Source organism: Symphalangus syndactylus, chromosome 8 (assembly GCF_028878055.3).
Source record: "Symphalangus syndactylus isolate Jambi chromosome 8, NHGRI_mSymSyn1-v2.1_pri, whole genome shotgun sequence".
In the NCBI taxonomy this organism is placed as follows: Eukaryota; Metazoa; Chordata; class Mammalia; order Primates; family Hylobatidae; genus Symphalangus; species Symphalangus syndactylus.
Genome location: NC_072430.2, coordinates 77,948,868 through 77,970,250, shown reverse-complemented (window position 1 = coordinate 77,970,250; position 21,383 = coordinate 77,948,868). Strand labels below are relative to the sequence as shown.

Sequence of the window (21,383 nt, the reverse complement as noted above, 5' to 3'; positions counted from 1 at the left end):
CTGTGATGAGATTGCTGTGCTGCAGGACCTGAAGACTCATGTGAGCTGCCTGGGAACAAGCAGGATTCAGAACTGAGCTCCATATTAAAATCAAACCAACACCAAATCGAAAAACAAAAACAACATCCAAAGGCAGAAAACAAATGAGAGTGGTTCACACCTCTGAATATCAAGACATTGTTAAAGCACAAATGAAAATCTGGAAAAAAATTGGAAACCTATTGAGAGAAAATGTTTAACATCATTAATGTGCACTTTCTAATCAGAAGAAAATGATGAATGTCTCAATAGAAAATTGGATAAAGGGTATAAACAAGAAACTCATAGAATAATACCAATGGCACTAACCGTGTAAAAATGCTCACTCTCACCAGTAATCAAAGAAATGAAACTTAAAAAAGCACCATATTTTTGATGATCCAATTGGCAAAGATTAAAAATAAAAATGAAAACTAAGTGTGTGGAGAAATGAGTACTTTTATAAATTGTTTGTGAGTGTATAAACTGGTAAATTTACGCACTTTGAAGGGCAATTTGGCAGTGCATATCAGAAGCCTTAAAATTGTGAATTCACTTCAGCACAGCAAGTCCGCTTAGAGGAATTCAACCTTAAAAATTATCATGGATCTGTGCAAATATTCAGTTACAAGGATGTCATATATTCCAAGTTACATACTATGAAATATTATGCAGGTATTAAAAATAAGGTCAGACAGCCTGGGCAACATGGCAAGACCTCATCTCTACAATAAATACAAAAATTAGCCAGGTGTGATGGCATGTACCTGTAGTCCCAGCTACTTTGGGGGGTGATGTGGGGGGATCAATTGAGCCTGGGAGGTTGAGGCTGCAGTGAGCCATGATTACACCACTGCACTCCAGCCTGGGCAACAGAGCAAGACCCCATCTCAAAAAAAAAAAAATAATAAAATAAAAATAAATAAATAAATAAGAGTCTGTTGAGGTGGTGCGCACCTGCAGTCCCAGCTATGCAGGAGCCTGAAATGGGAGGATGGCTTGAAGTCAGAAGTTTTGAAGCTGCTATGTTTGCACCTGTGAATAGCCACTGCACTCCAGCCTGAGCAACATAGAAAGACCTCGGTTCTAAAAGTGAATGAATGAATGAGTAAATACATAAATAAATAAAATTAGGACCTCAAGCCCCACAAGACCAGTCTACATGTCAGAAAAACATCAAACACAAATTGAGGGACATTCCACAAAATACATTACCAGTACAATAGCACCTCCTTATCAACAGTTTTACTTTCTGTGGTTTTAGTTACCTTCAGCAAATTGTGGCAAAAAATATTAAATGGAAAATTCCAGAAATAAAAAAATTACACATTTTAAATTGTGTGCTGTTCTCAGTAACTTGATGAAATCTCAGGCCATCCCACACCATCTCACCCAGATGTGAATCATCCTTTTGTCCAGCAGATCCACACTATCAATGCTACCCACCTGTTAGTCACTCAGTAGCCCTCTCATGGATTCTGTCACGGTACCGCAGTGCTTGTGTTCAAGTCGCTCTTTTTTTTTTTTTTTTTTTTTTTTTTAGATGGAGTCTTGCTCTGTTGCCAGGCTGGAGTGCAGTGGCGAGATCTCTGCTCACTGCAACCTCTGATTGCCTGGTTCAAGCAATTCTCCTGCCTCAGCCTCCCAAGTAGCTGGAATTACAGGCACGGGCCTCCACGCCCAGCTAATTTTTTTTTTTTTTTTTTTTTTTTGTATTTTTAGTAGCGATGGGGTTTCACCATGTTGGCCAGGATGGTCTGGATCTCCTGACCTCGTGATCCACCCACCTTGGCCTCCCAAAGTGCTGGGATTACAGGCATGAGCCACTGCGCCGGGCCTTCAAGTCACTCTTATTTGACCTCATAATGGTCCCAAAGCACCAAGAGTAGTGATGCTGGCAATTCAGATATGCCAAGGAGAAGCCATAAAGTGCCTTCTTTAAATGAAAAGGTGTAACTTCTCAACTCAATAGAAAAAGAAAAAAAATCATATGCTGGGGTTGCTGACATCTAAGACAAGAACAAACCTTCTATCTGTGAACTTATGATGAAGGAAAAAGAAATTCCTGCTAGTTTTGCCATCATACCTCAGATTGCAAAAGTTATGGACACTGTGCGTGATAAATGCTAGTTAAGATGCAAAAGGCATTAAGTTTGTGGGTGGAAGACATGAACAAAAACATGTTCCGATTGATGGCAATTGGGTTCGGTACTAGCTGAGATTTCAGGCATCTACTAGGGGTCTTGGAATGGCCCTCACAGGTAAGGGTGGGCTACTGTACTCCTTAAAAGAGTTAAAGTCATGAGAAACAAGGAAAGACTGAGAAAGCGTCACAGGCTAGAGAACACTAAGACATGACGACTAAACACATGAATGTGGTATCCTGAATTAGATCCTATAATAGAAAAAGGATGTTACTGGAAAAACTAATGAAATCCAAATAAAGTCTGGAGTTTAGTAATAATGCATCCTGTTGGTTTCTTAGTTTTGACAAATGTACCATGGTAAGGTAAGATACTAACACTGTAGGGTGACTAACCATTCCAGTTTGTGTGGAAGAGGGGTTTGTTGGGATGTGGGACTCTCAGTGCTAAAACCAGGACAGTCTGTGCAAACTGGAATGATTGGCTCTAATCTAACAATTGGATTAGAGGTATATGGGAATTCTATATTATCTTTGTAACTTTTTTTGTAAATCTAAAAGCATTCCAAAATGAAAAGTTTATTAAAAACAGTAAGACAAAAACAAGTTAGGAATAGCTGACTAATAATGAGATAACAGGCCTAAAGAAGTTAAATATCACTTTAATCAAATAATTTATTAAAGTCCTACTAGGTGCAAAGTTTTTTGATGGTTCCTGCTTTCAAGTGTACAAAACAGATATATGTATATATATACATATATATGTGTGTTTATATATACCATTTTTCTTTCTATAATCTTGCTGTTATATTTGCAGAAATATATGTGTTTGTGAGGAACTCTGTGGGTTTATTCATTTGGCCTTTTTATGCATTTACTTTTAGCATACATTAACACACTTTTAAAAGTGTACATTTCTTTTCTTTCCTTCTTTCTCTTTTTTTTTTTTTTTTTTTTTGAGACAGAGTGTTGCTCTGTTGTCCAGGCTGGAGTGCAGTGGTGCCATCTTGGCTCACTGCAACCTCCGCCTCCTGGGTTTAAGTGATTCTCCTGCCTCAGCCTCCCAAGTAGCTGGGATTACAGGCATGCACCACCACACCTGACTAATTTTTGTATTTTTAGTAGAGACAGGGTTTCATCATGTTGGCCAGGCTGGTCTGGAACTCCTGACCTCAGGTGATCCACCCACCTTGGCCTCCCAAAGTGCTGGGATCACAGGTGTGAGCCACTGTGCCTGGCCTAACATGTGCATTTCTTGCCATTCCACTGTTTATCTATGGATTTCTTTCTTTCAAAATATTCATTTCTAAGCCTTTATTCATATACTTCCATCTCCTCTTCAAAAAAGTTTCCACAATTATATTAAACCCCCCAGGTACAGGAGCTTGGACCATCCCCTATGCTATTCTCACACAGTCTCACTTTCCGTATTCTACTAGTCTTTTTTTTTTTTTTTTTTAAATGAAGCTTCTGGCTAGGTGTGGTGGCTCATGCCTGTAATCTCAGCACTTTGGGAGGCCAACGTGGCTGGATTACCTGAGGTCAGGAGTTCCAGACCAGCCTGGCCAACGTGGCAAAACCCCATCTCTACTAAAAATACAAAAATTAGCCGGGTGTGGTGGCGGGTGCCTGTAATCCCAGCTACTCTGGAGGCTGAGGCAGGAGAAACACTTGAACCCTGGAGGCAGAGGTTGCAGTGAGCCAAGATGGCGCCACTTCACTCCAGCCTGGGTGACAAAGTGAGACGCCGTCTCAAACAAAACAAAACAAAACAAAATAAACATAAAATGAAGATTCTATTTACGTTTTTCTCCTATTTATAAAATAAGGTATAATTTACATATAGTAAAAATCACCCTATTTAGGTATATAGTTCTATGAATTTTGACTACTCTGATACATTTTTGCTATTGTAATATGAATAGTTTCTTCTTGATTTTTTTTTTTTTTTTTTTTGGTTTGTTTTTTGAGACAAGGTCTTACTCTGTTGACCAGGCTGGAGTGCAGTGGTTCGATCATGGCTCACTGCAGTCTTAACCTCCTGGACTCAAGGAATCCTCCTACCTCAGCCTTGAGAGTAGCTAGGATCACAGGTGCACGCCACCACGGGTGCAACCACACCCCGCTAATATTTTATTTTTTGTAGAGACAGCATCTCCCTATGTTGTCCAGGCTGTTCCCAAATTCCTAGACTCAAATGATCCACCCATTTTAGCCTCTCAAAGTGCTAAGATTATAAACGTGAGCCACCATGCTTAGCCTACTTCTTGATTCTTAATAGGTGTTTAAATTCATCAATAAGGAGAAAAGTGACTTGAAATACTTTATCTTTGACTAGGTCTATGTCAGTTTTAATAAGTAAAACCCTCATTAAATTATTGTTCATTCCCTAAATATCCCTTTTCCTCTTGAGCATGAGATTCAGAAGTATTAAATTCTGTAGAGAAGATGACATTGGTAAATTTTGTAGGAAATCAGCAAATGGAAATATCAGAAAGTTATGATTTAATTTAAAAAGAGTCAGCATGGATTCACATCTTATCTGCCTTGGTGATATGAAATAAGTTCTGGGTCTAATAACAAGTATCAGCTGAGGGAAGCCATGAACCAATTACTTGTATTTTAGGATCAAATACCATGAAAAGAATACCAGACAAACAACTAATCTAGAAGTTAGATAAGTATGGTAGAGGGATGAACTACTTAAGTAGATTAAACATGACTTTGATATCAAAGTGTGGAATAGTTTGGAATGGATGGGTTACAAAGCTCCAGGCATCAATATTAGGACCAACTTTGTTCATTTTTGTATGTCAGTGATTTGCAAGAAGTAACATGCAGTAAGCTTGTTATACAAAACTAGAGGGAGGGTCAGTCAATACAAAGAAGGAATGAAATGACTTGAGTAGACTAGGGACATAAGCAGATAAGTGGCTTATTCAATTCAGTGTGGAGGAAATATGAAGTACAAAGATTATCTCATGGTAGGCTGGGCTCAGTGGCTTATGTCTGTAATCCTAACACTTTGGGAGGCTGAGGCAGGTGGATTGCTTGAGCTCAGGAGTTCGAGACCAGCCTGAGCAACAATGTGGTGAAACCCCATCTCTACAAAAAATACAAAAATTAGCCGGATGTGGTGGCTCATGCTTGTAGTCCCAGCTACTTGGGGGGCTGAAGAAGGAGGATCGCTTGAGCTTAGGAGGTGGAGGTTGCAGTGAGCCAAGATGGCACCACTGCACTCTAGCCTGGGCGACAGAGTGAGACCTTGTCTCAAAAAAAAAAAAAAAAAAGAAAGAAAGAAAGATTATCTCAGTAATGTGAAATCAGAATGTTCAAAATAGAGTAAAAAAGTACAAACTCATGAGTTAGCAAGCATGCTAGAAACATAATAATTCCAATGCAATGAGTAAGACAGCAATATTGACTATAGAATTTAAAGAAATGCTTTTTTTTTTTTTTTGAGACGGAGTTTCACTCTTGTTGCCCAGGCTGGAGTGCAATGGGGTGATCTTGGCTCACTGCAACCTCCACCTCCCGGGTTCAAGCGATTCTCCTGCCTCAGCCTCCTGAGTAGCTGAGATTACAGGCGCACACCACCACACCTGGCTCAGTTTTGTATTTTCAGTAGAGACAGGGTTTCACCACGTTGGTAAGGCTGGTCTTGAACCCCTGACATCAGGTGATTCACCCACCTCAGCCTTCCAAAGTGCTGAGATTACAGGCGTGAGCCACCGCGCCTGGCCAAGAAATGCCACAGTTTTAATATACTAGACTAAGAAAATAACTCAGTGAAATATATGTAATTAGAGCAAAAATAAAGTCATTTGCTGTTAAAGATAACAGAACCTTTAAATTATGGGTGTTGGCCAGGCGTGGTGGCTCACACCTGTAATCCCAGCACTTTGGAGGCCGAGGTGGGCAGATCACCTGAGGTCGGGAGTTTGAAACCAGCCTAACCAAAATGGAGAAACCCCATCTCTACTAAAACTACAAAATTAGTCGGGTGTGGTGGCGCATGCCTGTAATCCCACCTACTCGGGAGGCTGAGGCAGGAGAATCGCTTGAACCCGGGAGGCGGAGGTTGTGGTGAGCCAAGATTGCACCATTGCACTCTGGCCTGGGCAACAAGAGTGAAACTCCGTCTCAAAAAAAATAAAAAAAATAAAAAAATTACAGATGTTAATCAGTTCCAGAAATCTTAAATTAGGTGACTTCACCGTCTATTATTGTTTTATAATTTATGTATACATTGTGCACATTTTATATATCAAATGGTTCATAACAAAAACATTCAAACATATCCTTATGTTTTTGATAGTTGGTTCAGCTGGTGAGTACCAGTTTTGTGGCCCCTTTACAATCAGCAGGTCATATTACTAACAGTTTCTCCATTAAAATAAGAAGTCTGAACGTTTAATCCTAAAAAAATCCAAATTCATGGCTTGTTGAAATCAATGTATTGTTCAACAGATATCTATTAATTATCTTCTATTTGCTCAACACTGAAAAATTGTCTCCTTACTCTTTCATTACACAACATGCCTCTTTTGATAAAGAATAAAAGTCTCACATTTTCCTTTAATATTTGAAATTCCAATAAGTTAAGTGTCATAGCTTTTAAAAACATCCCTATGGGACAAAGAGCTGTTTTATTTTCAAATGATACCTCTCCTTCCTTGGAAATCACTGCTTAAGAACCGTAGAAAAAGAGTAAGATAATGCTTGTGCACAAAGTGCTTATCATTTAAATCGTGGTGACAATACTAAATCATGAATTAAGAGTAATATTAAGGGGTATACTCTAAGGTTAATGGAAAGTTAGAGATGAGGGAATGACCAATAGCTGGAAGCAGTGGCTTTTTAAATTTTTATTTTTGAGACACGGTCTCTGTCACCAAGGCTGGGGTGCAGTGGCACAATCACAGCTCACTGCATCCTTGACCTCCCTGGGCTCAGTTGATCCTCCTGCCTTAACCTCCAGAGTAGCTGGGACTACAGGTGCACACCACTATGCCCAGTTAATTTTTGTATTTTTTGTAGAGATGGGGTTTTGCCATGATGCTAACGCTGGTCTTGAATTCCAAAGTGTTGAGATTATAGGTGTGAGCCACCACACCTGGCCAGCAGTGGCCTTATGGAAAGAGGTTAAGACTTGAACTGAAGCATGGGGAGGGGAGAAGGAAAATCCTGGTGGCAGAGGGCCAGGAAACTCTGTGGTTAGAGTGACTGCAGGACAGTAAGGAGTTGGGAGAGATGACCTGATATGCATTAGATCATTTGAATCACTCAGGTTTTTTGAGCCAGGTTAAGGAAGATTAATTTGATGGTAGATATAGAACAGAAAGGAGCAGGAAAGTCTGGAGGCCTGTCTAAGGCAGCAGAAGTGGGCCAGGGCAAAGCATGCTTTGATCCCTTCCAGAAGGAGCTGACTGACCCCCCAGTGATTTCTGAATTCAGAAGGCAGTTCTTTGGCAAAGCATCTGATGTATTGTAGGCTCTGTTATTTCTCTTCTCTATTATTTGAATTTGTGTATGTTTATATTTTGCTTCTTGCTCTGTGGCCCAGGATGGAGGGCAGTGGTACAATCATGGCTCACTGCAGCCTTGACCTCCTGAGCTCAAGGAATCCTCCCATCGCAGCCTCCCAAGTAGCTAGGACTGCAGGCATGCACCCCCATGCCTGGCTAATTAAAAAAATTTTTTTTGCAGAGTTGAGGTCTCAGTATGTTGCCTAGGCTAGCCTTGAACTCCTGGACTCAAGTGTACCTCCTGCCTTGGCCTCCCAAAGTGCTGCGAGGCATGCATCACTGTGCCTGGCCTATATTTTCTTTTTTTTTTTTTTTTGAGATGGAGTCTTGCTCTGTCGCCCAGGCTGGAATGCAGTGACACGATCTCGGCTCACTGTAAGCTCTGGCTCCCAGGTTCATGCCATTCTCCTGCCTCAGCCTCCTGAGTAGCTGGGACTACAGGCACCTGCCACCATGCACGGCTAATTTTTTTTGTATTTTTAGTAGAGACGTGGTTTCACCGTGTTAGCCAATACGGTCTCCATCTCCTGACCTCGTGATCCACCTGCCTCGGCCTCCCAATCCACCCGCCTCGGCCTCCCAAAGTGCTGGAATTACAGGTGTGAGCCACCGCGCCCAGCCCTATATTTTGTTTCTTAACTGGATATCGACTCCTTGAGGACAGGGACCATGCAGCATCTTGCAGAGCAGGATTCAATAAATGTGATTTCAATGAACAGGTAGCTGAGAGTGTCTGCAGGAAAACTTGGCAGCCAGCACCTGGTAAGTGGCTGCCTATGGGAGAGGGAAGGGAGGAGATGTGTCAAAGGTAATTTCCCATATGGGCTTCTGAGAGAATGATGGCCTCACTGTCACAGACAGAAGCATCGGAGGGGAGGAGGAGCTGGTTGTGTAGAGAAAGTTATGAGTTTAGGTTTGAACATTCTGAGTTTAAGGTGAAAGTGAGACATCGAAGAGGAATTCACAGTGCTTAAAGATACAGAACAAGGCCTGGTGCGGTGGCTCACACCTGTAATCCCAGCACTTTGGGAGGCCGAGGCGGGTGGATCATTTGCAGTCAGGAGTTTGAGACCAGCCTGGGCAACATAATGAAACCCCGTCTCTACTAAAAATGCAAAAAAAATTAGCTGGGCATGCTGGCATGCGCCTGTGGTCCCAGCTACTCCGGAGGCTGAGGCAGGAGAATAGCTTGAACCCGGGAGGTGGAGGTTGCAGTGAGCTGAGATCATGCCAGTGCACTCCAGCCTGGGCGACAAGAGTGAAATTTTGTCTTTAAAAAAAAAAAAAAGGATATAGAACAAGAACTCAGGTGACAGGAGATAACTAGAGATTTGGGAGTGAGTTTGGAGATGAGGGCTGACATTGCAGAATGCTGTGTTTCCAGCTTCTGAAGAACAGCTCGGGGAACCAAAAACTGAAAAGAAACCCTAAAGCGGCATTGTCTGATAGCTACTAGCCACATGTGGCCATTCACATTTAACTTTAATTAAAATAAAAAAAACCTTCATTTCTTCAGTCACACTAGCCACATTTCCAAGTTCCTAATGGTCACATGTGGTCAGTGGCTATGGTAATAGGCAGTGCACACATAGAATATTTCCATCACCACAGGTAGCTTTTTATGGGACTGCACTGTAAAGATACAGAGAAATATGTATTTGAGAGAAAACCAGAAAGCTGATAATGTTCAAGGGAGGGGACAGTGTTAAGGAGGAAATGTTTACAGTGTCAAATGCTGAAATTGGGTGTAGAATTATATTAGGAAGGCAGTAGGAAGACAGCAAGTTACTGAGACTTTGGACAAGGAAAGGGAGGAAAGAAAAAAGATAGTAGCTAGGGACAACCACAGTCACATGGAGGATTTTTAAAGATAGGAAGGAATGTTTATCCTTCAAACATAGCTATGTTTGAAGACCAATGGACAAAGCCCTGTGAAGATGGTAAGAGTCCCCAAATCCAAGACTGCCCTTGCTTCTCTGTGGCTCTAGACTCAATTTGACGACAGTCTGTTGGCTATCCATCTCATGCAAGTCCTGCTAGCACCTCCAACTCAGCACATCTAAGACCAAACTCATAATGGCCCACCACTTACTCATGCCCTTTTAAGATCCTTTATTTCAGTTCATCTTTCCAGTTACCAAAAGCTGGGAAACTTAGTCATATTTGAATCATTCTCTTTTGCCTCCAGCCCTTTGATCAGTTACCTGGGCATACTTACTTACTGCAGTACTTTTCCTAACAGGTACTTTTTTTTTTTTTTCTAGTTTAAAATAATGCTCATAGTATTTCAGGCAAAGAGAACAATATAGAGACTACAATAATAATATACTCAGCCTAGCTTAAGTGAAACTTGCAAATGTAAACAAAGCCCATGGGAAACTCATTCAAATGCCATTCTCCTCTTCATACCAAGGGTAATCACCATTTTAAATTTAGCACACCATTCCTTTACAATTACAGTGTTACTACATATGTATATATCCATATATAGTATAGAATATAATTTGGTACATTTAAAAACTTTATATAAATACAGTAGTAGCATAACATTTATTCTTCTATAACCAGCTTTTTTTCACACAATATTGAGATTTATCCATGATGGTCATCTCTTTTAATTAATTATGGATTGTTCTGTTTATATATTAATGCATATATTATAAATATATACTTATGTGTGTATAGATTATACATATATATATGTGTGTATAATTGCATTTTTTATTCCAGTTGTTTGGTTGGAATGGCGTGATGACACGGTGCAGCACTCAGCCATTTTAGGGGGAACTGGAAAAATTCTGTTCCTTAAAGCAGGTAAAAGCTGCCTTCAATATTTTCTACAATTCTATCCAATCTTCTCCTAACCACATCATTATTTTTTCCCCTTTCTCTTACCTTCTCTAACTAGGCTTTGGGTATCATTGACTCTTTTGAGATTAGTTGTTGTTTATATCTGGTTTATATGACCAAAGAAAATAAACAAATTCTATTATCTAATTGAATTATAAAGTATGAATACACTCCATGCTGAAGGTTGTTGCTCCTCATTTAAGGACATCACACTTTAATGGCTTGAGGTTATTTATTACTATTTTTGAGAAAGGAAGAGATGAAATATAAGGGGGATTAAGTGTATTTGATGTAAACTAAAATGTTTCTGAAGTATGATAGGGATTATGTAGTAGAACAACTTAAGATCCTTGAAATCCAGTGTGAACAGGTTAAAGAGCTCTAGGATGGTTAAAAGTAAGGTCACAATAATAGAAACAAAGGTTATGTTCTTGAGACATTAATTTAGGTTGAATTATATAGAATTGTCACCTTTTAAGATAAAAAACAGTCGAATACTGGCAATTTCATATGGTCCACTTGACAGATGTTCAGGAGGGAAGAAATGCAGAAGTAGGGAGTGTGAAGGAAAGGGCATAGGTCTCCAGGTGTGGTGCCGTTAACCAGGGCCATCACTTTTTAATACTGAATGGCTAGGCTCTTGCAGATGTAGATCAAACAGTATTTAGTTGTCTCTTCTCTTTGTAGGGAAGAAAGGGGTTGCAAAATATTCCATGCCAGCAGGTGTATAGAAGCCTTCAAGGATTTTTCACCGTCATCACATTTCCAAAGGATTTAAGAAAACTTACAAAAACATATGACATTTTAAAAAGTGAGGAAATCGAGGATATGGGAAAATAAAGTGACATTTAGATCTCCTAATATGATGTAAACAATGGCCAGCACAGAATTTCCTCAAATCGTTTTGGAAGAAAAAGTATAAATAATATCCAGCACTGTGATTCTCTCCCTGCCAAGCAATTGCAGTTTTGGGTTACTATGTAAATGTAGCAGTAGGTGCCATTGAGAGGCAGCCTTCTAATAAGAAAATAAGTATTTAAATTAAGTTGTATTTCGGCCGGGCTCATGCCTGTAATCCCAGCACTTTAGGAGGCAGAGGCGGGTGGATCACAAGGTCAGCAGTTTGAGACCAGCCTGGTCAACATGGTGAAACCCCGTCTTTACTAAAATTACAAAAATTAGCCAGGCGTGCTGGCAGGCGCTACGTGATCCCAGCAACTGGGGAGGCTGAGGCAGCAGAATCGCTTGAAGCCGGGAGGCGGAGGTTGCAGTGAGCCAAGACCATGCCATTGTACTCCAGCCTGGATGACAGAGTGAGACTTCGTCTCAAAAAAAAAAAAAAAAAAAAATTGTATTTCAAGATTTGACTACAATACTGAAATAGGTAGGAAAAGGTGTTCTTTCAAGAGACTATCTTCATTTCCAGCCATTTTTAAAAGATATTCCATGACAATAACTCAAGTGTGGTCTAAGAGGGTTCTCTGAATCTGACTAGAGTAGTGAGGGATGCTTTTGGTAGATGCATCTTTTGTTAAAAAATTTAAAAAAACTCATACATATTTGTACATATTTACGGGGTACAGTGGTATTTTGATACATGCATACAGTGTTGTAATGATCAAATCAGAGTGTTTAGGGTATCTATCACTTTGGACATTTTTTTTCTGCCCCCTCTCCCCTGTCACCTTGAACATTTGTAATTTCTTATGTTGGGAACATTTCAAATTTTCCCTTCCAGTTATTTTGAAATATAAAATATATTGCTATTTACTATAGTCACCCTACTGTGCTATTGAACACTAGAACTTATTCCTTCTATCTAACTGTATGTTTGTACCAATTAACCAACCTCTCTTTGTCACCCTACCTCCATATGTATCTCTTAAAAGCATCGCATCAAAAGCAGTATAGTTAGTTCAGCTAGGTTTTTTTTTTTTTTTTAGACAGTCTCAGTCTTGCTGGAGTGCGGTGATGCCATCTCGGCTCACCGCAACCTCCATCTCCCAGGTTCAAGTGATTCTCCTGTCTCAGTCTCCTGAGTAGCTGGGATTACACGTGTGCGCCACCATGCCTGGCTAATTTTTGTATTTCAAGTAGAGACGGGGTTTCACTATGGCAGTGAGGCTGGTCTCGAACTTCTGACCTCAAGTGATCTGCCTGCCTCGGCTTCCCAAAGTGCTGGGATTACAGGTGTGAGCCACTGCGCTCAGCTAGGCTATTTTTTTCTTTTTCAGAAGTGTTTTTTTGTTTGTCAAAATGGTCTGTGGACGTGCCATCCCCACAGCCCCTCCCCCAAAAAAGAAAAAAGACAATTCATGTCTCATATCATTTGCCAATTGGTATCAATGAAGAAATGAATTTAATTCCTGTGGCCAAGTACTTTGCTCTCTAGGTGGCTGGACTAACACTTTGCAAAAAGGGTATGGTGACAGTGTAGAACATATCCCCACTCCTGAAAAAAAACAAAAAAACAACTGAAAATGCCTGAAATATCCTTTCTAGGGAAAGAGCTACCTTCCACCCAAGAGATCCAGGTAGGAACAGTGATAATAGTGACTTCCCTTCCTCTCTCCCAGTCCACTTATTTTCACCTGTCCTGCTCTTCAAGGCACCCATCTCTTTCTCCATTTCCCCCACCCCAAATCAGGTTATTTTGTGACTTTTATTTCCTTAAAAGTTTTTGTTGTAAAATAGTACACAGGTTATACCATTCAACTTTGAAAGTGATTTTTCCACTTAAATATGAGACTACAAGGACTTACTATTAGTAGAGATGAACCCTATTCTTGGACGCAGAATTTTGAGTCTCGTTTCCGCATGTTTGTGGTTTTTAGGTTAATTCCCTGGAAATTCGATCTTTGTACAATTAAGAGCAAAGTAACCATACAATGTTTCTGATCCTGTGAGCATGGGCGGTTAAGTGCTTTGGAACTGGGATGCAAACTCACTATCTCACAAATGGATTACCTATTAAGTTAGGACACACAAAATCTGGTTAAAGTGCTTGGACTTCACAACCTCATCCACCAGCACATCACGTATCACATAAAATATCATCACAGTAATGGGAAAACTGAATCTTGAGCCAGATTTCTAAAAAAGAGGTGTTGTGGACAGTGTTTCCACCTCTTGAATTTAACTTCTTTCTTGGTAACTATACTTGAAGGTAACAGGGAGAGATGTCTCTTAGTTGGCAAAACAGAGACAGAAAACCTGAGCATTTTCCCCCAGGATGACAGCAAGATATCAAGGATGCCAAAGAAGGAAGGAGTGTTAACCTAATCCAGTAAGTGAAACAAGATTTTAAAATACAACAAAAATGTTCCAATGGGGAAAAAAGGTACTTCACCGGTTCACGACTTTAAAAAACGTTGGCAGTGGTTGATGGGCTTGTTTCAGGAGATACCTGACTTGGTACCAAGACGATAAAGAGGCCGGGAATAATACGTTTGTGCAGCAAAATGATTATGTGACCGATTTTTTAAAACACAGAATTCTGCCCCATTGAATACATATACATACCACAAGTAAAATGAAATATACTTTTAAGTGCCCGTTTTGGTGCCACTGGCCAAAATTAAAACTCTCCTTCCGTATGTGAGGTGACTTGAGATTTCTTTTTTGCTTTAAATGCCTGCCTTCAGGGTACGTGAAAGTCGGAGACCGGTTGGAAAGCTAGGCTAAGGGGGCTGGGAGCGAGATGGCTGTGACTGTGAATCAGAAAGCTGGATGTGTGAGAGAAAAATCCTCCTCCAGCCTCGGAGGGGGTGTCTCCCCTAATACCAGCTCCCTCCCCCCGGGCTCGTGGGGCGGGTCTGGTTTGCTCAGTAGCGGCAGCGGCCGCAGCAGCAGCCCCGGGGCTGAGCGGCGGTGGCCTCCTGGCAGCGCAGGGAAGCGGCGGCTCCAAGAGCGCGAGGCCCTGGGGAGATCCGGCCAAGGCTGCTGCCGGGATGGAGGAAGCGTCCAGTGGAGCAGGAGTCACCGGGGACGAATTTCCTCCCCAGCTCAGCTCCCCTACAGCTTGGCTAGGCCTGCTCCGAGCGCCTGCGAGGCGGAGGAGGCCTGCGCCTCGGGCCTGGCAGCGGCAGCCGGCGAGAGAGGCGGGCACAGCGGGGTAACCGGCGAGCCGTAGCCGCTCTCGGAAACCTACGCTGCCACGGCCGCTCATTGTCTCTCCCCTTCCACCCGGGGGCAAACAGGAAGCGCGCCGCCTGGCAGACCGACGGACGGGGACCTGGACCAATGAGCACAGCCGACGAACAGCACGGCGGCGAATGAGAGCCAAGAAGAGGGGCGGGAGTTCCGGGCGGGCTGTCACCCTCTTCCCCCCTTTTGGGCTGGAGGCTCCACCTTTTGTGTTTCCCGCACAGTCAATCAAAATAGGAAAAAAAAATCCCCGGACCGCTCCGGCCGTGTCCGCCGCCGCTTCCCGCATCCTCTCCCGCCGCCGCCGCCTTCGCTCCTCACCATGTGTAAGGCGGCGGGGAGCCCCGCCTGAGGTGCCCTAAACACACTATGACCGGTACGTAAAGCCGAGAGAGAGCAACCCTTGCTGCTGCCGCCGCCGCCGCTGCCGCCGACCACAGCCAGCCCGGGGCCGCTGCCGCCGGTCCTGGCCCCGTGTGTGCGACCGAGTGTCTGTGAGAGGCAGAAAGCTGCACTCCCCTGCGCCTCCCTCCCCTCCCTGCCAGCCACCGTCTACCCCCGAAGCCCCAGCAACGCCGTCTCCCCGCCAGGCCCCGGGGCGGGCGGCCCGGGCCGCCGGGAGCGCATCCCCCTGTGTGCGGGCGCGGGCGGGCGTGTGTGAGTGACTGACGGTGCGAGAGGAGCGAGCGCGAGTGAGAGCGAGCGGCGCGAAGGGAAAGGGGAGGAGAGGAGAGGGGGCAGGGGCAGCGCGGGGAGGAGGAGGAGGAGGGAAAGAGGAGGAGGAGGAGGGTTACAGGCAGCGGCGGGCGGGGGCAGCAGCAGGAGGGGAGGAGGGAGCCGCCGCCGCCGCCGCCGCCGGGGGGCGGGTGGGGGAGGGGAAGGGGCCTGGGTCCGGGCTTTGGGAGTAATTTCGCCTCGGCCCGCGGGCCCCCTCCCTCTCCGCCACCCGCCTTCCTCCCCACCCCCACCCCCCCGCGCTGTGCCTGCAGCTCCCGAAAAGCCCGTGAAACAAGAGGAAATGGCTGCCTTGGACGTGGATAGCGGCGGCGGCGGTGGCGGCGGCGGCGGCCACGGCGAGTATCTGCAGCAGCAGCAACAGCACGGAAACGGCGCGGTGGCGGCGGCGGCGGCGGCCCAGGTGAGGAGCGGCTGAACCCGGGCCCGGCTCCCCCCTCGCGCCGCTTTCTCCTCCCCTCGCCTCTCCCCTCCCTCCTCGCCTCACCCCTCCCTCCTCGCCTCTCCCCTCCCTTCCACTCCCCTCCCCCCGCCCCGGGAGCTGCCCGCCCGAGGCGCCAACGCTCCGACCCCGCCCGCGCCGCCCCGCCTCGCCCGCCTGCCGCCTTTTTGTGCGCGTGTGAGTGTGGGCCCCAGCGTGCCCTCCCGGGGGTGGGTTCCGGGCGGAAGGCGGAGGCCCGGCGCGCAGCCCGCCGCCCGCCTGCCCGCGGACCGGGGAGCCGGGGTGCGTGGAGCGGGGGACTCCAGGCGGGGGCCGGTGGCGGGACCAGGAGGAGAAGGAGGAGAGTGCGGGCTGGCGCTCGCCCGGGCGCAGTCGGCGGGGACCGAGTCGTACTTCCTGTGCGAGCGGCGGCCCGGCCCTAACCGCCACCCCCTCCCCCTGTCTCCCTCTCTGAACCCGCCCATTGGGGGTAGGACACTCAGCCGTCACCGCTCGCTCTGCTGGCCGCTACCTGCAGCAAGATAGGGCCGCCATCGCCGGGCGACGACGAGGAGGAGGCGGCCGCCGCAGCCGGGGCCCCCGCCGCCGCCGGAGCGGTAAGTCCCGCGCGCGGCCCGCCCCCGCCGAGGCCGGGCGCCCGCCATCCCGGACCCGTGGCGCGCCCGCCCAAAAGGCCTCCCCGGCGCCCGCGCTTCCCCCGACCCGCACGGGCCGCTGGGCTCCAGGGCGCCCTTTCCTGCTCTTTCGCATCCCTGTTTGGGTCTGAAGCCAGCCCAGGCTTTCTCGAAATTGTCACTGCGGCACCTCGCGCAAAATCTTCACAAAATGAAGTCTGAGAGGGCGGGGGTAGAGGACTCCAAAATGGATGTTTGAGCAATTCATATCAGTGCTGAAAACTCCTTCGCTGAACACTACAAAATTTTCAAGCACAGCCTATCGGCCATAGATAGTATCAACTAGAGGCAGTGTCTTTAGTTTTTAGTATTTTTGAACCTGGAGCATTTTCTTTTGGAAGTTACAGGATCTTACTGCTTTAAATCATACATTATTAAAAAAAATGAGGGTTTATTCTTTGAATTACCCTTTTGTATGCAGGGGTGAACACTCTTTGCTTTTTTAGTGATCATTCAAAATGGTTGAATTTTAGTTTTTGCAGACTACTACTTAAATTTGCAGTGACTTTCTTTTTTGTAAGGGGGGCGAGTGAAACATTTAGCAGCCTTTGAAATTAGCAAGTTGCTTAGATAGTACTTTAGCTTTTGAAACAGTATGACTGTCAGTGTTAGAAAAGTATATGTAAGGAATTGTATTTACATGCATACTAGTAGTACAGTACTTACAGTTGAATTTGGTTGGCAAAAGTATGTTTTCATTTTATTACGACTGCTAGTCAGGTAAGATGTGGTGGGATTCTTTCTGTAGTGTTTTCAGTGTCGGGCAAGGGGAGGAGCTCGCCTGTGTTATATGAGAGGTTAATACAAATAAGTTAGGAACAGTTTTAGACTGTTAATTGTGAATTTTACGTTTGGATCATCACTGTTGTGTAGATTTGTTCACCTATTAAAATAATGAAAACCCTCTCTGTGTGTGTGTGTGTGGTGGATCATAGGAATTGATTTGTGGAGTGATACTTTGAATAGTCACTGAAGACAGAAGTTTGGTATTTGGTATAGTCTACAGCAAATGCTTAGTATGTCCAGGTATTTTTTTTTTTTTTTAAGTTAAACCAGTATTAGGCTATTATTGGTAAATAGATTTGTAATTTTAGTGCTTCGTTATAGGGGATGTGAATAGTTTTAATGTCTTGTTTTTTCATAAGCAGATTAAGATGTAAAAATGTAAAATTATGTTAGGCATTGTTATTTTTAAATACATTTATGGATTGGTACGCCTTTTTTTCACCTCATTTCAGCTTCACTGAGGGTTGGTAGATTTTTTTATGGACTGTATCCCTCTAGTTCCGAAGTGCCAAAACAAATTGACTGTATCTTAAAAAACTACTGCATAAGTAAAATTAAAAAGCAGATTGCTTCTACTGATCTTTTTTGTATTTCAAATGGAACAGGACTTTTCTTGTAACTGTAATGTGTAAAGTTTAGATATTAGTTTACAGATGGGGGAGGGGAGAAGTAAGGAAGTATGGGTGAAAAATATGTGTATGTACATATATATGTGAGTCTGAGGCCCAAGGATAGAATACTGTCTCCAACCTTAGCCAGCTGTGGCCATATACTTGTAGGGAAGTTTCCAGGCTTCTTCAGCTGCTTCTCTGAATTACCAAATCACTCCTGACAACACATATTCTGCCAGATGAACACGAACTAGAATCAATCTGATAAATCTGAGATTTATCAATCAAATACATCATGATTTGCCAATCATAGTAAAATGAAAATAGTTTTGCCTAAAAAAAAACAAACCCAAACCATATATTTCTTTATGATGTCTGGTACCTGCACCCAAGATTTTTCACTTTGAGTAAAATTGGTAAGACTGGCTTGTGTGTATTTGCCTTAGCAAATGGAAAATTTGCTAAAAATTTATTTTTCCAGTGCAAATGTGAACTTAAAACATTTTTTCAGCACATCTTAGAAAAGGAAGTTCACACGAGTTCATGGGCTTAGATAATCTTTTATTACTCAAATGACTGGGAATTATGAGAGGTTATAGCTGTGTTTTTAAATAATTGTATTTTGGAATAATTTTAAATTTATAGAAAAGTTGGAAATACAGAACTGAGTCATCTCATACCCTTCATCCAGCTTCCCCTAATGTTAGGATAATGATGATACATTTGTCCAATGAACACTGGTGTGACATTACTAACTAGACTTTGTTTGCATTTCACCAGCTTTTCCACTAATGTCCATTTTCTCTTCTGGGATCCAGTCCAGGATTCCACATTGCATATATATTGTTGTGTTTAAACAAATGGAAATATACACATACAGATTAACTTTATGCCAGTTTAGCTTGGTATTTTGAGATTAAAAGGGCCTTGAAAAGCCAATCAACTGTGCTGAAGATTGTTTTTAATATTTGGATTTTGAATTTGGAATTTGTCATAAAAGAGGATCCTAGCCAAGGGTGTTTGGTTGCCCACGGTACATTGCTGAAGAAGTCTAGTCACAAAGCAGTCTCGTATATAATGTCCTACAACATGGACTCTGAAAGATGGTTTTATAGCAACACTCCTTTGTACTTAAGTTGTGGCTAATTTTAGTAGTAAACCAGGAAATAGAAAAAAGTAGACCTTTGTGCAAGTATTAACTTTGACCAGTTTGCGTTTATGTGAACTTGTGGATTATTAATTTACGTCATTTTTACTTCAGTGGAATAAAATAAGTGACTATTTATTTTTATTTTTATTTTTTTGAGGCAGAGTGTCATTCTGTGGCCCAGGCTGGAGTGCAGTGGCACGATCTCAGCTCACTGCAAGCTCTGCTTCCCGGGTTCACGCCATTCTCCTGCCTCAGCCTCCCGAATAACTGGGACTACAGGCGTGTGCCACCATGCCCGGCTAATTTTTTTTTTTGTGTTTTTAGTAGAGACGGGGTTTCACTGTGTTAGCCAGGATGGTCTCGATCTCCTGACCTCGTGATCCGCCCACCTTGGCCTCCCAAAGTGCTGGGATTACAGGCGTAAGCCACTGTGCCTGGCCTAAAATAAGTGACTATTGTGAAAGTGATTGCCTGATCTTTGGTTTAGGTTGTAAATTTAGTGTTCCTTAATTTGGCACATAAACGTTGAGCTAAAAAATAAGTAACGGCTTACTTCAAAAAAGTTATTTTGCCATTATTTAAAATAAGACCTGTGCTGTCATTGTAACTAATTCATTGGGTAGGGTAATTCTATTTGAAGTCTGTTTCAGTTCTTCTAGTGCTCTTTGAAGATTTTAAAAAACTTGAATATTTGCCTAAGTTCTTAGTTTGTTTCCACCTCAGCTTCCCAAAAACTTGTTCTTGTTTCCAGTTACACTCCTTCCTTTCCTATTTCTGGCTTTCGTAAAGGCATTCGTGGGAACTAAGTTAATAATCATTTCCAAATGCTATGTAATAGGTGGTGTGAATTTTTTCTTTTTCCGTTTCCACAGGTATATTTGTATGTAGAGAGACTTAGAGTGCCTTAGTTACAACTTTTTACCGTACTAACGCCAACATTCATGTTAGATGGTGTTTTTGTTTGTTTTTTGAGAAAGGCTTGCTTTGTCTCCCAGGCTGGAGTGCAGGTGTGTGATTACAACTCACTGCCACCTCAACCACTGGGGCTCAATTGATCCTCCCACCTCAGCCTCCCTAGTAGCTGAGACTACAGGCATATGCCACCATGCCTGGCTAATTTTTGTATTTTTTGTAGAGATGGGGTTTCGCCATGTTGCCTAGGCTGGTCTTGAACTCCTAGACTCAAAGGATCCACCCGTCTAGGTTTTGTTTGTTAATTGTCCGGTAAGAATATTAGGTACTGAGAGAAACACTGGTGGATTTTTAATTTGGTTTGTAAACTTATGTAGACATAAGTTATGTAGAGGATTATCTTGCTTCTAAATCAAATACTAGTTCTCATCTAGGTTACCTGTTTTAATTTTTTTAATTTTTATTTTTTTGATACTGAGTCTCGCTCGCCCTGTCACCCAGGCTGGAGTGCGGTTGCGGAATCTCGGCTCACTGCAGTCTCCGCCTTCCAGGCCCAAGCCATTCTTCTGCCTCAGCCCCCGAGTAGCTGGGACTACAGATGTACACCATGCCTGGCTAATTTTTGTCTTTTTAGGAGAGGCGGTGTTTCATCATGTTGGTCAGGCTGGTCTCGAACTCCTGACCTCAAGTGATCTGCCCGCCTCAGCCTCCCACAGTGCTGGGATTACAGGTGTGAGCCACCGGCCCTGCCATGGTTGTATGTTTTTAAATCTTCTTTTATTCTTTTGTTTCTGTAGTGTTTCCAGTAGTCTAATATCAAACATTTTTCAAACTTTTTTTTTTTTTTTTTTTGGTCTCAGATGATTTTCTGATTTATTCCTCTCCCATTTGATATTTAGTGTACTTTATCTCTTTTAGTGGTATATTGCTGATGAAATTTGTTTTACAAATGATTGTGCTTTACAAGGCTTTGTAGTTTTGTAATAATTTGGAGCTGATTCATTGTGGAATTGTGGAAATAAATAGGCTTAAAATTGGTTTAAGACTTTTTCATAGAAGGCTCTTAATACCTCAAAATTTGTTTTGATCCGTTCTGTCATTGTGTTTGCAGTGATTTTAAAGTAAAATAACTATTCATTCAGTAAATATATATTGATCTTACTGAGTGCCGGGAATTGTGCTAGGCTAATTTTAATGGATGTTTTTCAAATCTGTTCTCATAATCTTAGCAATCACAATGATCTTGGGATTACACAGTGCTCAATAGTTGATAAAATCTAATATTTTTCTTCTGGTTCTTATGACCCTGCAAGGTATTGTTTTTCCAGTTGTTGACATGAGGAAATTGAGTTGCTCTAACTCACACAATTCCACAGTGTAGCCAGAAG

At 43.2% G+C, this 21,383-nt stretch overlaps 1 protein-coding gene across 3 annotated transcripts in view; it reads left to right on the top strand.

Annotated features, from left to right (window-relative positions):
* The first annotated feature begins 14,843 nt into the window (after nt 1–14,843).
* The window catches only part of SP3 (Sp3 transcription factor), a 55,837-nt gene continuing 49,297 nt past the window's right edge, over nt 14,844–21,383 (top strand). The window contains exons 1-3 of one of the 3 annotated variants that reach the window (XM_055289770.2): nt 14,844–15,061; nt 15,675–15,823; nt 16,336–16,458. In XM_055289770.2, coding sequence (XP_055145745.1) covers nt 15,055–15,061; nt 15,675–15,823; nt 16,336–16,458 — 279 coding nt within the window. In that variant the 5' untranslated portion in view covers nt 14,844–15,054. The remainder of the gene's footprint in view (nt 15,062–15,674; nt 15,824–16,335; nt 16,459–21,383) is intronic. The other 2 variants (XM_055289771.1, XM_063645598.1) reach the window with 2 other exon arrangements.